This window comes from Dromiciops gliroides, chromosome 5 (genome assembly GCF_019393635.1).
Source record: "Dromiciops gliroides isolate mDroGli1 chromosome 5, mDroGli1.pri, whole genome shotgun sequence".
Lineage (NCBI taxonomy): Eukaryota > Metazoa > Chordata > Mammalia > Microbiotheria > Microbiotheriidae > Dromiciops > Dromiciops gliroides.
In genome coordinates this window covers 58,799,864-58,816,943 of record NC_057865.1, presented here as the reverse complement: position 1 = coordinate 58,816,943, position 17,080 = coordinate 58,799,864, and the positions used below count along the sequence as shown (strand labels likewise).

The 17,080-nt window shown below is 35.7% G+C and overlaps 1 protein-coding gene across 7 annotated transcripts in view; it reads left to right on the top strand.

The window, feature by feature from the left end:
- NEBL (nebulette) overlaps positions 1-17,080 on the top strand; it is a 506,719-nt gene that overhangs the window by 430,600 nt on the left and 59,039 nt on the right. For 2 of the 7 annotated variants that reach the window (XM_043966342.1, XM_043966337.1), the window contains exons 17-21: positions 2,621-2,731; positions 9,047-9,157; positions 10,616-10,726; positions 14,890-15,000; positions 15,217-15,327. The exons of the other annotated variants lie outside the window; for them this stretch is intronic. In XM_043966342.1, the coding sequence (XP_043822277.1) occupies positions 2,621-2,731; positions 9,047-9,157; positions 10,616-10,726; positions 14,890-15,000; positions 15,217-15,327 (555 nt within the window). The remainder of the gene's footprint in view (positions 1-2,620; positions 2,732-9,046; positions 9,158-10,615; positions 10,727-14,889; positions 15,001-15,216; positions 15,328-17,080) is intronic. 7 annotated transcript variants of the gene reach the window in all.

Here is a 17,080-nt window from a genome sequence, read left to right as displayed (position 1 = left end):
CATGTTGCTAGCCCACTCAAAGGGAATTTTCTGGACAAGGACAAAGGGAAGTGGAACATCTATGAATTAATCCACAACCTAACATTTCAAACAATAAGTGATAACATCTTGAAACACCAGAGACCAAAGGATAAGAAGAGTAATTTATTAGTCCTTCAGGCCCTATTGCATGTTTCCCTTTCTCTTTGCTCTTATCTTTTCCCTCTGTGCCTGTCTTTCTCATTTCCTTGGTGTCTGTTATCTTCTCTCTTGCATCCACTGGCATTTGCTATTCATTCCTTTCCCCATCTTTTTCCCTTTCCTCCCTTCCTTTGCTCCGCTTCTCTAAATACCTTGAAATTAAACTACAAACCAATTTAACTACGTTGCTTTACTTCCATGTGACTTTGACTTTATTATTTATGTGGGTCAAGGGCATTCAACAGACAGAATAGGTTCCCCAATCCTCAATAATGCTACCTGGAAGTATTCATGTGAATGTGTGTTCTTTCCTGCCTTAAAACAGGAAATTACTAACAGTTGATAAACACCAAACACTTACCATGTACTAAAAAATAGGGACAAAAAAAGACAAAAGAAAGTCTCTATCTACAAGGCGCTCACAGTCTAATGTGGAAGACAATATGCAAACAACTATGTACAGACAAGTTATAGAGAGGATAAACAGCAAAAAGCAATAGAGGCAAGGCACTAAAATTTTTTAAAAATTGGGACTGGCTTCTTGCAGAAGGAGGGATTTTGGCTGAGAGTTGAAAGAAAGCCAGGGAATCCTGGAGGAAGGAGAGCATTGTAGTTATGGTGGACAGCAAGAGAAAATGCCCAGTGTTGAGAAATGTGTCTTATGTAAGAAGACCTGAAAGGGGAGGGTGTGTGTGTGTGTGTGTGTGTGTGTGTGTGTGTGTGTAATCTATATCTCTACCATCTCTGTCTCTCTGTCTCTCTCTATCCTCCTCCTCTGTCTCTATCATATCTATTTCTCTCTCTCTTTCTCATCTCTGTCTCTATCTCCATCTCTATCATCTCTATATATCTATACACACACACATATAGGGGGCAAGAGAGAGACAGAGGGAGAGGGAGAGGCAGAGGAAGAGACTTGGAATATCAGAGGATTTTATATTTAATCCAAATGTTTAGCTCTTACACTTGTTAACTTAGTTTAGTTATACACATACTTTTCTTCCTAACACTTGAAAGTTTTCTTTGAATTTCCCTTTGCTGTTAACTATATCTGTGACTAGACCAATCAAACAAAACCCATCTTGATCATTAAAGAATGAAAAATGCCACGAAGTTCCTGGTTTGTCTATGTGATAACATACATACACCTGGTTTAATTTTTAAATATGAATTGATTGGGTTTTGGGCATCAACAGAACTTGTCTTAGTGACCCTGTACTCAGCTGTGAGGGTGACCTCTATTTCTCCTTGACTTCTTCTCTTCACTGGCAGCTCCTACAAAGGATTTATTGCCCTCTGAGGAATTGATTTAATTCTTGGGCTCTATGGGCCTTTGCTTAATATCGACTTTTCATTTCCTTTTTTTTTTTCTGTTCTAAAATCTAGAGTTTTTACTGTGGTTTAGGGAGGAAAGAGCAAGGATTGGAGGTTTGGAAAGAGAGCCCTAGGCTTTTTGTTCTTGTTGTTGTTTAGCTTATAGCAATCACTCTTTTAAGCTTGATCATTATGCTGCAGATTACTAGGCTTTTCAGGAGACAGATGAATACAGGCCTGTGAACAATATCCTTGGAATGAGCCTTGCCATGGTAAGGGAAATAAAAACTGGCTGGATAAAATTCATTTAAAAAGCTCAGCTGTAGCTTGGAGGTGTCAGTGGTTTTCACTTGTAGGGAGATCAAGAGAGGGAAACAGCATGATGGTTCTTCTCAACTAAGTCTCCTTTTTAGTAATGACATTGTAAAAACTGCTCTAACTGGACCCAGTACACATGCCGCTAATCATTTACTACTGATAGAACTCCCTTTCTGACTCCAGAGAAAATACATTAGGTCAGTCATTCAACAAGTATTTATTTAGTCCAGTTTCTACCAGTTGATTTTGAATATATTTGTTGCCAAAGAACAGAAGATCCAGGAGGAAATTACCCGTTATACTTTAAAAAATTGATATGCTCACTTATAGATTTGAAAAGGGGGGAAACGAAACCTTTGTATACCATCAGGGTTTCTTAGAGTGGCTGTGAACACATGGGGTCTCTGGATTACCAATCACTTTGACTGAAGTAACCCATCAAGTTAAGTGTACATCTAGTTCGACTGATTTCTTTTTCATGGCATTTTTAGACTTAATTGAGCAGTTGTTCTGATGTCATGCAATCATGGCTGTGTGGTGTGGAGTAGCCTCACTTTGGCTACTTTGCCAGGAGAAAAAGAGAGTAATGAATGTTTTTCATTTTGCTTTTCACCCTAGTTCAACAGTGAAATTAATCATAGGAGGCAGTAATCAAAAATCTTTGCAGAAGCTTGAAATCCTCCTGCTGATGAAAGGGTCCCGAGTTGGGAGAAGTATTTCAGTGACCAGCTTATTTGTTCTTTGACGACTTTTCAATAGCTATTAGTATTCTATAAACTAAGGGTGGCTATTTTGTATTCTAAAACAGAAAATTTACCGAAAGGATTTTGAAAAAGGAATCAAAGGAAGGCCATCCCTAGATTTAGACAAGACTCCGGAATTTTTGCATGTAAAATATGTCACAAATCTTCTCAAAGAGGTAAGGATTTCATTATATTTGTTTTGGTTTTATAAAAGCTAGACTGAACCTGAAGGAATAATATGGCTCGGGAAATATTTCCTGGTAGTAGTTTATGCCTTGTCAGATTCTGTGATCTTGACATGGTCATGTGAAAGGATGGGAAGAATGCTAGATTTGGAGTTCTAACTCTATCCCTTATTAACTATTTTGCCGTGGTGATATCAACTAACCTCTTTTATCCTGTTTCCTCATCTGTAAAGCAGAGATATTAATATTTATGCTACCTACCTCATAAGGTATAAACCTTAAACACTGTAGAAATAAGAGTTGCTATTACTGTTCAGTTTGATGGATTTTTGTTATCTTATGTCTCTTTGCTCTTTCTAGGTGGGCTCAGTGGGTTAGAGTGCCAGTCCTGGAGACCTGAGTTTGAATCCAACCTCAGGAAAAAAAAAAGTTGTTATGAGGATCAAATGAAATATATTCTCCCTCTCCTTTTCCCTCTCTCCCCCTCTCTCCCCACCCCCATCTGTCCATCTAGCTAGCATGCTATCACTTAGGACATAATAAGGACTATATACATTTTGTTTTATTTATATTGCCAGGCATCATATATTTAGTCTTTTAGTTTCATTTAACCGTAAATGTCTCTGGTCTAATCATTTTGCTTTGGCTCTTCTTACCTTGACCTCGTTAAAAAAAATCTTTTAGTTGTTTTTCTTTTTCTACCATATAGTAGGAATTTTAATTCTGGGATTGTCCAGCATTATTTATATCTGGTATGGATAGTGAGATGGATAATGCACTGGGTCCAGAGTTGAAAAGGGGGGGAACAGGCTGGATTGCTTTTGGGAAATTGCAGAATTGTTTAATTGACCTTAAGCTTCCTATGAAAGCCAAGGCTCATTTTCTCAGTACTAACACTTTAGTGGTGTTACTTTATACAAAGAATGGCATGTCACTGTATCTGAAGAAATAAGGGTGAGTTTTACACAGAAGGAGATTCAGAGGCTCATGCTGAGTAAGAACAGGTTGTGATAAATAACCAATGAGGAACTCTGAAAAACCAGAAGCAAAGGATGCATCATCAAGGAATTATATGACAGAAAGAGAAGATGAGTTGGTCATATGGCAGGAACAAGGGATGAGAGGTGGAAAGAGTGTTCCATTGATACTCTAGAGATTTTAGGAGAAAGTGAGACATATTGCCAGCATATTGGGTTGAAACCCTGTTATGAATTTTGTAGAGCATGTCCAAAAGTCTAACTGGATGGGCTGACATGGATAGTTGCAATCTGCATGACTGTAGAGAATGCCTGAACCAGTGAGACTGCAGGTCCGTGTGGGTATTGAGTATCACCATCATCACCACCAGGGAATATTTCTATAGCACTTTAAGGTTTGCAAAATGTTTTGTTGGTTTTATCTTCTTTGAACTTTATGACAACCCTTGAGGGAAGTACAATTATTAAAATAATTTTATTCATGGGGAAACTGAGACTGATAGAGGGTTACTGATATGAGAGGCACCATGATATAGTAGATTAAATGGTGGACAGAAAATCCAGGAACAACTAGGTTCACATCCTGCTTCAGTCACTGCTTTTAAAATACTATATAACTGGCCCTATAGTCAGAAGGGCCTAATTTCAAATCTGGCCTCTGACATTTACTAGCTATGTGATCCTAGGCAAGTCACTTAACCTTGATTGCCTCCACAAAACAAAAACAAACCAACCAAACAAAAAATTTTCATGATCTATCTTGGGGAAAAGGTATCAGTGGAGAAACACGCAGGAAGAAGGGTACAGGTTTATATATATACACACACACACACATACATATATATATATATATGTGCATGTGTGTGTGTATGTATGTGTATATATATCTTAAGTAGTAGTTATGACAGTGGTGAACACAAGGCATTGAGTATTTAAAAAACAGTTGTAGTTATCTATTTTGCCTTAAGGTAAATATTTTGCTTTTTAGCAGAATAGGATTTAACATTCATATTTAAGGTTATGAATAAGAAATGACTGATTTCCTCAGAGAAATTATCACTTTTAATTGATGCATTTAATCTCTTTGTCTTATTTTGTCTCAAACGCGTTTTTAGTTGTTAAATTTTTTTTGATATATTGAAATGTTGGTAGAGAAGCTTAGCTCTTTCAAGTGTATCCTCTTGTTGAAATGCCTTATGTTTTTGGAATCAAGCTTTTCTTTAGTGCCTCTCATTTGTATTTCCATAACATTGTCGCAGTTGAAGTGGTGTACTCACAAATGAGAAAGTTGTATATGCTACCCACTATGTGCAAACCCTTTGTGCTCTTAGAAGGAATAGAAATGCTCATATAACTTGGACCCATTATAGGAAATAGTCTATATTTGTCTCCTTCTTAACAGATTTCCACTCTTATCATCCTTTTTTAAAATCAATCACTCATCATCACTGAAGTGTTTATTCAAAGTTACCAAAACATTATGGAATGATTATTAATATAGTAGATTGTTATTAGAGTAGAGTCTAAATTTAATGTCCAAGAAGATCATGAGAAAAAATATGAAAGATTTATTCTACCAAAAGAAAAATAGCTTAGGTTATTCCAAATCTGCAAAATGGACTTTCAAGTTTAAGATTGTGTTTGTGATATGTATCAGTTGTAATTTTATACCCCAGATTATTGTCATGATCTTGAAATTGATGTGAGTTGTTCAAGCTGAAGATGCTGGTTAAAAAAAAACACAACCCAAGCCCAAACTTCTTAAGCCAGTAAGATGTTGAAATACAAATACTTGCTCATCCATACTGGCAGTTTTACCAGTACAAACTTCTAAAAAACAAGAGCTTGCCAACTTTACATTTGATATTTAATTAAAAGCTAAATGTTAACATTGTAATTGTGTGAAACAACATGTACCATTTATCTACTCAGCCCCCTTTCTTTCTTCCCAATCCTTGGGGAATTATCTAAAAACATATGCCTGGTGATAGGGACAACATATGTAGGAGACAAGCATCCTACTCAACACTGACCCTTAGTAATCTCTGTAGAGGTTTTAGTCTCTCATGCTTTTGATCCTATTGACAATTATTTTTCCCCATTTTGAATAAGGAGTTTTGAGAAGAAATTCCTCCTTTCCTTTCTCTCCTCCTCCCCTGGACCTGAATTAAAAGTTAACCATCAATTCTCTGCCTTATTGACATTACTCAAAAGGAAGCAGTCATAGATATTGAGTGTTTACTATGTGCAAGACATTGTACTGTAAGTCCAGAGGTTCTCAAACTTTTTGAAATCAGGACCCCCTCCCCCACCTTTATACCGTTAAAAATTGTTAAGGACTCCAGAGAGCTTTTGTTTCTGTGGGTTATATCTACCAATAGTTACCATATTAGAAATTAAAACATCCAAGCATTATTATGAAAAATTTTACCATATGGATTCCCCCCAATCACCCCTCACCATGAGTATCAGGGACTCCCAGGGTCCTTGGACTCAAAAGTTCTTTGAGAACCTTTGACTACTAGACATTAGGGCAAGGAGATAGGAAGATTAAAACAAAAGGAACAAACTTTTAGTTCCCTGAACTTGAGGAGTCTAGAATCTACTAGCAGAGATAGGGTACACAACAGGCTAAATGAAATGGAAAACAGTATTCTCAGTATGTAAGAGAAATCTAAATACTGTGCTATGAGAATTCAAGGGAGGGAGAATCATATTATCTTGTGGTGATGAAGGAAAGTCTCACAGTTTTTGAAAAGAGGTCTTGTAGCATTGTTAAGATTTCAACAGGCAGAGATATGGACATTGCACCTATCGGGGACAACATGAGCAAAAATAAGGTGATGGGGATTAGTGTTTTTGGGGGGACAAAGTATTTAATTGTTTCTTTTGTTAGAGTGAAAGGTAAGAGAAGGTAAATAAAGGTAGAAAGATAAAAGTAGGAAAATGTGTTGGAGAGAAATTTCAGAGGGTCTTGACTACATTTGGTGTACATTCAGTAGGATGCAATTAGTAAGATTTTTGAACACTGCAGTTACCCGATTAGGTCTGTGCATTAGGAAATAATGCTGTGGTGAATATTGTTTAGAGGACCTTGAGAGTGGGAGCTGGTAGACTGAATAAAAAAGTGTTGTGATAATTTAGGAAAGATATACTTTTTTTTTTAGCAGAAATGGAAAGGGAAGTAATAGATGCTTTCAATACTGTGCAGATAGGTTTGCAATGACTTCTCAGTGCATTGGATATTGGTGATAAGAGAGAGGCAAAAATCTGATGACTTTGAAGTTTTGACCATGAGTAGTTACAGAAAGAAGGAAGGCAAGAAAAGGAGTAAATTCTAAGGGAAAAGAATGAGTTCAGTTTGGGACATGTTGAATTGTAGGTACTGGCAGGTCATGCAGGTGGATTTGCCTCTCAGGTAGACAGAAAAGTAAATGGAGCTCAGGTGAGAGATTGAGGCTAAATAGGTGAGTCATCTACAGAAATGTGACAGATGAAGTCATTTTATTGGACAAGGTTGCTGGAGAGGGTTTCATAAAGGTAAGGAAGTGTCTCAGAGCTAGGAGGTTAAAGAGAGGTCAAGAATGTTAGGCAACATTACTTAGTTCTAATTTTTAAATGGGACTCAGTGAAAAAAATGCACAGAATAAAATTCCATAAATTATTGAGCTCCTGCATGATCCCCACATGACATGAAAGTCAGACATTCTCTTTGTCTTTACCATTACTGAACCCATCCCAATTCTGACTTTCATGTGTGTGAGTGCTCCCTCTATCAGTGCTGATTACAACTCCTTGCTGATTTCTGATGTGTTGCTAAGTTGGTAAAAGCACTACTTGGTGGCGAGCCTTTTGGTAATGAGCCTTTCCTTATTGATCTAAGCTTGTCATTAGATGATAGAAGTATATATGATCCTTTTTTTATCTGAACCCTTTTCAACATCTTAGGATTTGTTGTAGCTTGCACTCTGGAGGCATAACTTTGAATAACCAAAGGTGCATCCATGTCCTAATGGCATTAAGTGACTCTTATTTTAGCCATATGGTTACAGGTCCTATCTATTCCTTAGAATTTCCATTTATTTTAAATGACAATGTTATGAAAAAATTTATAGAGTTAGGGCACATAAAATGATCTTTTTTTTTTTATTTTTTATTTTTTTTTTTTAGTGAGGCAATTGGGGTTAAGTGACTTGCCCAGGGTCACACAGCTAGTAAGTGTTAAGTGTCTGAGGCCGGATTTGAACTCAGGTACTCCTGACTCCAGGGCCGGTGCTCTATCCACTGCGCCACCTAGCTGCCCCTAAAAATGATCTTTTAATGAATTTATAAAGCTTCTAGTTTCTTTTCTTTCACAAAGGAAATCTTAATTATTTTGTGAAATGAAAGTGAAAGCTCCTTCGAAGTGTTGGCACTCAGGTCTAAATTAACTTTGCTTTTATTGATTTCTCTGGCTCTTTCACTGAAAAATAAATGACTACAAACTAAAAAGTGTAATATCTATCAGGACATTAGCTAAGTTGAATACCAGTTAATATCTCACTATATTAGACTGAAGATGAGACTAAGGGAGAAAATGAATCATTCACTTAACTGCACCATAAATTCTGATCATTAAAGGAAGTCTTAGCTTCCATTTGAGAAATCAGTATTTTACAATATTGATGTTACTAATGTATAATTGGGAGCAAAATTTTGCTCTTTCTACATTGAATTTCCAAAAAAATATCAGGCTCTATTGAAGTTTATTTCTGTTTGTAGAAATGACATTATTCACTCAAATAGAATGAAAATATTTAATAGTTTTTAACATCAATCTATAAATCAATATGTAGGAGGGGATATGTTTTTCAAAGAGGACAGAATAATTCAGTGGCTAAAATGAATCCATATTTTATTTAAAAAAACTTGGGATACATTATATCTTTTGAGTTTTAATTTTTCATTCTTTTTCAGCTATGTACTTCTGGTGATACATATTTCATAGAAGGTTTTCAAAGACAGTTCAAATAATTAATAAGAAGCATATCTTCCTAAGATCTCACAAACCATTTAAAGTAGAGATATCTTTTTTATCACTGACTATGGGATATAAAAAATTGGGATAAGGAATGAAAGAATAAAGATGGACAATATTGGAAGATGTTCTGGACTTGATTAGACTGGGAAATGCAGCCCAGAAATGACATGGGGAACATTAACACTCGTCAGTCTGAATTACTCCACCACATTTTTTCCTCTCACAGTACACTCTATAAAAATGGTTTAAAATATTCCATCATTTAAAATGATATTCCCTGTCTTGAAATTGAACATTCTTTTCCTACAGAAAGAATATAGAAAGGACCTGGAAAATGAAATAAAGGGGAAAGGAATGGAACTTAGTTCAGAAATACCTGACATTCAGAGAGCAAAAAGAGCATCTGAAATGGCAAGTGAGGTTCGTACACCAAATTTTAAAAATATTTCCATTTTTATTTCTTTATTTGAACTTCTTGTTGAAATGTTGCCCATAGAAACTGATTTTTAGAGTAGGTGATAATTTAAATTCTTTCCATTATTTATTTATATATATCATACTATATTTATTTATAGTATTATTTCCCTACCCATAATTATGCTACCAAAATATAGAATATATTTTTCTGGTGTAATGGCCCTGCGAGATGTGTCAAAGTCAGGGTTTGAACCCACATCTTCTTGACTTCAAGTCCAGTGGACTATGGTGTCAAATTCAAATGGAAATAAGGACAACTAAACTGTTAATAAATATCTGTATGGGCCATATACTGACTTAGAAAACCACCCATTAATGCTATTCATGTTCTATTTTATTTATATTTATCTTATTTAATAGTCTCTATCAGTGTAATAATTATTACACTAATGTAATAATATTGCATTTACTAATAAATATCATAAAATTGCATTTTAATCTGGTTTGGGCCATACCTAGTCCATCTTTGATATGGCTGCACTACACCATTATGTTTCTTCTAGATCCTGAATCAAAGTTTTACTCCTTTCTTTATCTTGTGCCCTGGCTCATCCCCTGACAATGATATGGAAAAAGAGTTTAAAGGGTTCTATTACTCAAAATTGAAGAGGATGAGAGGAGTAAGGCATTTTTATAAATACCCCCAAATTTAAAATAAAAGCCCATCTTCTTAATACTAATACTCTTCTAGTGACATTGAATGGTTTTAAGTCATGAAACCAACATCTACAGAGAATTGAAGCTGGGCATCACATAGTCAGTAATGGGAGAACATCATTATGGATATGAACCTATATTAAAAAGAGGAAATACAATGGAGAAATGATGTAAAGGATGTCATTAGAGAAATATATGTTCAGGAAAAAATAAGAGATGAGTATATTCTGAGTGTGGCTGTAATTGCACATTACAGCCTGTGGAAAGTGACACAGGCATGCAATGAAATGTGGAGTTTGAGGAAGTGAATATTGGTCAGTCTGCATCTGGGACTGTTGAGGGCATGAAGAAGAGTATAGGGAGGAAGCCTAGAAAGGCTGGCTGGAACCTGATTGGAAAGGGCTTTACTTCAAGTGTCCAGAGTAGGGGTCGAGGCCCCTTGACATGGTGGCACTGGGTACAAGGAAGGTACTTTGGCCCTAGTGGCAGGGGTGAGGGAGCTTCACCCTGGCCGTGTTGGGAATCCCATACTAATGAAATTAAGTTCTGATGTTGGCAACTAATTTTCCATTTAGGATTCTGACTTTAGTGTGATGGTATATTCCAAAGAGTTTGAAGATTTGCTGTCATGATCCATCGTGCAAAATGAATATATACTTTTCTAAATTTCTAAGATGGTTTTTTCCCCTGAGATATGCATGATCTAAACATTATCTGAGTGTTTAAAATGTCATCCCCCTACAGAAGGAGTACAAGAAAGATCTGGAAAATGAAATTAAAGGGAGAGGAATGCAAATTGGCACAGATACCCTTGACATACAACGAGCCAAAAAAGCTTCTGAAATCTCAAGCCAGGTTGGTATAGTGAGTAGTCATGGCTTTGGAGTTTATCTTTTTGGACCACCCTATTCATGGCCAGCTTTTCAAAGGGTAGAATTCCCTGAACTTTTCTAATGAATTTATTTCAAAAAAATATTTTTTATTTATTTAATTAAATATTTCCCAATTACATGCAAAATTTTTTAAATGTAATTTAGAAATTTTTGAGTTTCAGGTTCTTTCCCTTCCTCCTATCCTAACCCCTCCCTGAGAATGCAAGCACTTTGATTTTGATTATACATGTGAAGTTATGCCAAATATATTTCCATATTAGGCATTTTGTAAAAGAAACCACAAATGAAATAAAACAATAAAATAAAGTTATTTTTTTTTAAAGTATGTCTCAATCTGAATTTACAGTTAATCAATTTTCCCTCTCTGGAGATAGCATTTTTCATCATGGGTCCTTGGAAATTGTCTTGCATCATTTTCTTGATAGTTGATCATCCTTAACATATTGCTCTTATTGTATACATTGTTCTCCTGGTTCTGCTCACTTCACTTTGCATGAATTTTCTAATAAGTCTTCCCAGGTTTCTCTGAAACCATCCTGCTTGTCATTTCTTTTTTTTTCACAATTTCAAATATCTCTTTATTTAGGGATGGTGGTACATTCTGGTCTTTACTTGAAAAACAATCATGCATTAGATCCCCAAAATATTTTAGACCTGGTGATGTTGGCTCTATGGTACCCATCTGAAAATCTTATACCTGTCATCTGTGACCATCAAGAATGACAACAAATATTTCTTGAACTATCCTTATCAAAGGATTAGGCTAGATAAATTAGTAATGCAAATGGCTTGTCATTTCTTATAGCATAATAGTATTCCATCATAATTGTATATCAACTTGTTCTGCCATTCCCCAATTGATGAGTATCCCTTTGATTTCCATTTGCCACCACAAAAGAGCTGCTACAAATATTTTTGTACAAATAGTTCCTTTTCCCTTTTCTTTCATCTCTTCTGGACACAGAACTAGTAGTGGTATTGCTTAGTTAAAGGTTTGAACAATTTTATATCCCTTTGAGCATAATTCCAAAGTGTTCTCCAGAGTGGTTGAACCAGTTTCACAACTCCATCAATATGCATTAGTGTCCCAGTTTTTCTGTAACCCCTCCAACATTTGTCATTTTTCTTTTCTGTCATGTTAGCCAATGTGATAGGTGTGAGGTGATATCTCAGAGTTGTTTTAATTTGCATTTCTTTAATCAGTATTGATTTGGAGCATTTTATGTGATTATTGATAGCTTTGATTTCTTCTTTTGAAAACTGCCTGTTCATATCCTTTGACTATTTATCAACTGGGGAATGGCTTTCATTTTTATAAATTTGGCTTAGTTCCTTATTTATTTGTGAAATTAGAACTTTATCAGAGAAATTTGCTATAAAAATTGTTCCCCAGCTTTCTGCTTTCTTTCTTATCTTACATCAATTTTGTTTGTGCAAAAACTTTAAAACTTAATATAATAAAAAATGTCCAATTTCTCTCTATCTCTTGTTTGGTCCTAAATTTTTCCTTTATCCATAGATTTGACAGGTAAACTATGCTTTGCTGTCCTAATTTTTTTATGGTATCATAATTTTTTAAATTGTATACACATTTTGATTTTTAAATTTTGGTATATGGTATAAAAGTTGGTCTATCTCTAGTTTCTGTCATACTGTTTTTCAATTTTCCCAGCAGTTTTTGTCAAACAGCATATCCTTGTCCCCAAAACTGGGGTCTTTAGAGCTATCAACAATTACTATGGTCATTTACTATGCTCTTATATCCCTAATCTATTCCACTTATCTACCATTCTATTTCTTAGTCAGTACCAGATTGTTTTGATGATTACTACTTTATAATATATTTTGAAATCTGGTGTGTCTAGGCCACTTTCGTTCACATTTGTTTTCATGAATTCCTTTGGTATTATTGACCTTTTATTCTTCCAAATGAATTTTGTTATGACTTTTTCTAGCTCTATCAATAGTATGTAGGTCATTTGGTTGGTATGGTACTGAACAAGTAAATAAATTTAGGTAGAATTTTTTTTTATTACATTAACCCTGCCTATCCATGAGCAATTAATATTTTTATAATTGTTCAGATCTGACTTTATTCATGTGACTAGTTTCCTGTGTTTGTCTTGGCAGTATTTTATATTGTCTGCAGTTATTTTAGATGGAATTTTTCTTTCTCTCTCTTCTGTACTTTGTTGATAACATATAGAAATACTAATAATTTGTGTGGTTTTATTTTATATCCTGCAACTTTGCTAGAGTTCTTTATTTTAACCAATTTTAGTTGATTTTTTAAAAGAATTTTCTTACCATCATATAATCTACAAAGAGTGATGGCTTTGTTTCCTCAATATCCATCTATGATCCTAAGGTTTCTCATTATTAAGAAGTTGATCAGATATTATTCCCTCCATGAGCCAACTCTGATGAGTTTAAGGTCTTTGAGCTAATTATGTGTTCCAAATTTTCTTCCTCCCTCTCTCCTCAACCTTCCCTATGAAATCAAGCAATTCAATATGTTGTACTTACGCAGTTATGGAGAACATCTTTACCTTCCTCAAAATTATTTTGCTTTTTACTGCTCTCTCCCCCAATCTGCCCTTCCCTCCTTCCCCTCTTCCCCCTTCCCCCCCTTATCTCTCTCCCCTCCCTCAGGGCAAAAATATATTACTATACCCACTTGAGTATGTATGTTAGTCCTTCTTTGAGTCAATTCTGATGACATTAAGGTTCACTCACTCCCCAATTCCTTCCCCCTCTTCTCCTCCCCTATTCACACCCAGTTGGGAGGAGTAATCTATTTAACCCTACAGGAAAATATGAGGGGAAGAGGATAAGGAAGGAAGGGTGAAAAAAAAGGGAGTGCAGAGTAGGGGAGGGGACAGTCAGAAGTAAAACACTTTTGAGGAGGAATAGTTTAAAAGAAGATAGAAAATAGAGTAAACATCATGGGAAGGGAATAGGATGGAGGGAAATAGTTATGATGATTGAATATAATGGCAAAACGCATGGTGGTGCCTACTTTGCTGGGCTAATGTGAAGAAAATGCTTTGTCAAGTTTAAGGTACTTTATTTAGGTTATGATGAACAGGATACTATCAGAAAAACCTGGAAAGACCTACATGAACTGAAGCAGAGTGAAATGTACTGTATACAAAATAACTGCAATAGTGTAAGATGATCTGCTGGGAAGCATGTGGTTATTTTCAGCAAGGCAATGATCCAATATAACCCTGAAGGACTTATGAAAATGGCAACCCATCTACAGAGAAAGAAGTGATAGTATCTGAAAATAGATGGAAACAATTTTTTTTCTTTTTTTTTCTTTTTCTTTTTCTTTTTTTTGGTGAGGCAATTGGGGTTGCATGGCTTGCCCAGGGTCACACACCTAGTGGGTGTTGAGTGTCTGAAGCTGGATTTGGGCTCGGGTGCTCCTGATTCCAGGGCTGGTGCTCTGTCCACTGCGCCGCCTAGCTGCCCCTAGAAACACATTTTAAAAAATTTTTGTTTTCCTCTTTGACAATTCCTCAATCTGAAGTTTTGAGGTTTTTTTTGACTGTTTTCTCTCACAACCTAGCTAATGTGGGAATGTTTTCCATGACTACTCATGTATAACTTATTTTGAAATGCTTGAGATCTAGTGGGTGGGGGGGGTGGGAATGGATGAGGAAGAGAAGTTGGAACACAAAGTTTTAAAAAACTGATGTTAAAAATTTTTTACATATATTTTGGAAAATAAAATTCTATTCAATAAAAAGGACCCTTGATAACAAAAAAAAGAAAAGAAAAAAAGAATTTAATTGGGGTAGCTAGGTGGCACAGTGGATAGAGCACTGGCCCTGGATTCAGGAAGACCTGAGTTCAAATCCAGCCTCAGACACTTGACACTTACTAGCTGTGTGACCCTGAGCAAGTCACTTAACTCCCTGTTGCCCCACCAAAAAAAAAAAAAAGTTAATCAAGTGCACATACTATATAATTTTATATTAAAATTTCTCTGTGCCTGTTCATCACCATGTTAATATGGTTATGATATTCAAATAAAAAATGGCAGTATATTTTTTTCCAAATGACCAGATAATTAAAAGTTTTGTAGAGAGGTAAACTTCATGCATTTTGTTTTCACAGAAAGAATATAAAAGAGATCTGGAGACAGAAATTAAGGGGAAAGGGATGCAGGTGGGCACAGATACTCTTGATATTCAACGAGCTAAGAAAGCATCTGAAATGGCAAGTCAGGTAAGTAAGGGAGAAAAAACAGAATAAAAATTACTTTTTAAATTGAATAAATCTATGCATACTTGGCAGTAAAATAGGAAATTATAGTATTGGGTCTATTCCTATGGTTTAAGTTGGTTAAACAGGTATGAGCAAGAGTCAACTGTATATATTATAATAATTATTCTTCTGAAAGATGCTAAACCAAGATCTTCAAACTCCCTTTTGACCTCTTAGAAAGAGTACAAAAGAGACCTGGAAAATGAAATTAAAGGGAAAGGAATGCAAGTGAGCATGGATATCCCTGATATGCTTCGAGCCAAGAGAGCATCTGAAATCTACAGCCAGGTTGGCCAAGAATGAAAGTGTTGAGTGTCATGTGTTCTAAAGACCCATCTGTCTTTCTGTGTTCCACCCAACTATCTTTCACCAGGAATTCCATTTTATGGACAATGATTATTCCATCATTGGGCAAAGGGCCATAAAAATGCATTGCAGTTTCTTGCATTAGTATACTGTCTTGCCATGAATAGGTCATAGGATCAAGGGCTGGAAGGGACCTTGGAGGCCATGGAGTCCAACTCTTTCATTTTATTGATTAGAAACTGGGGCCCAGAAAGCTTTGCTAATTTACCCAGAATTCCACAGGTAGTAAGGAAGGAAGCAGGATTTGAACCTGGGTCCTACTCCAAAGCCAACAACATTCTTTGCACTACCCCACTCTACCACCTACTCTCATTTAGAGTCATTGTAAGACAAGATAAATAGAAATTGGATTAAGGCTAAATGTTGGAGCTCCCATGTTTATATTTGATCCCTTTGCTGCATTTCTTTCTGTACTCTTCAGTTACATCTATATCATACCTTTAATATGCATTGATACCATCAATGCCTGTGCTTATTTTTAGTGAAGGGGACATGATTATGGATAAATACCACAATACCCAGCTTGTATGTGGCTTTATCCATAGCAAGAAACGTTTCTATGGTATACAATCTAGTTGAGAAGTTGAGGGGGTAGAAATGGTGTTCTTTTCTGTTAGCCCATGAGAGCTGACTTCTTACATAGCTTAATTGCCAGTTTGAAATAGACAGAATATCACTAATTACCAATAAAAGTGCCAGTTTTAGTTTCTGAAACCATATGTCCAGAGAGTATCACCTTTTACCTATTAGGTAAAATTAAGGACCAGGGTGATTCCCAAGGCTTATGAATAACATTCAATGCATCATTTTGGTATGTGAACAATCAAGTTGACTTTACTGACATTTGCAGAGCTGAAGTTATTGGAGAGTATACATTTTGAGTTTGTAGAGAAAGGTTACCACCTCAAGATAATGCTGAGTTGTGCAAGATTTCTGGGTTTTGATTCTTAGGGAAATATATTCAGTTATAATCCAAAATGGTAGCTTGCCTGAAGCAGGTTACATCAGTGCAGGGCACTCTAGATAGTTGAAATAACTGAAATGATAACCACATCAGACTTACATTCATAATTTTATTTATTACCATTCTAGTTCTACTTCTCTCTAAAACTTCATCATGTTTCTGACTCCTTTAGATTGCTCTCTGCAGCATCTAACACTCTCGTCAGGTTCTTTCTTTTGTTATCAATACCTGAAATCTCTGTCTTTAAAATAGATCAAGGAATGAAAGAACATACTATAATTCCTGAGATGCACAAAGTATTTTGTCTTTAAACAACTGTCTTCCCCATCTTATTTTAAGGGGCAGGACATTACAGTCTAAAATCATGTGATTTTCCAGACTCACCTCTTAAATTATCTAGGGTGATTGCTAGTTCTGAGAGACCTCACTGCCTGTGATTTGAAGTTTGGGCATAAAGGTTGAGAATTATTCTAGAAAGGTTAGATATGAACTAAGGGAGTAGCTGTGGAAAACAACCCCCTACTCACCATAGCCCACAGCACTCCACCAAAGTGGTTTGTTCTCAGCTGTGTAACTAGTGAGACTTTTTGGAGAGCAAGGATGAGACTAAACATAGAGAAATTGACCTTATTTTATTTCATGCCAAGAGCTACTTTGGCATCTAATGGCCATATAACAAAGCGGAGTTGGGGAAAGTCAATAGCATATTAA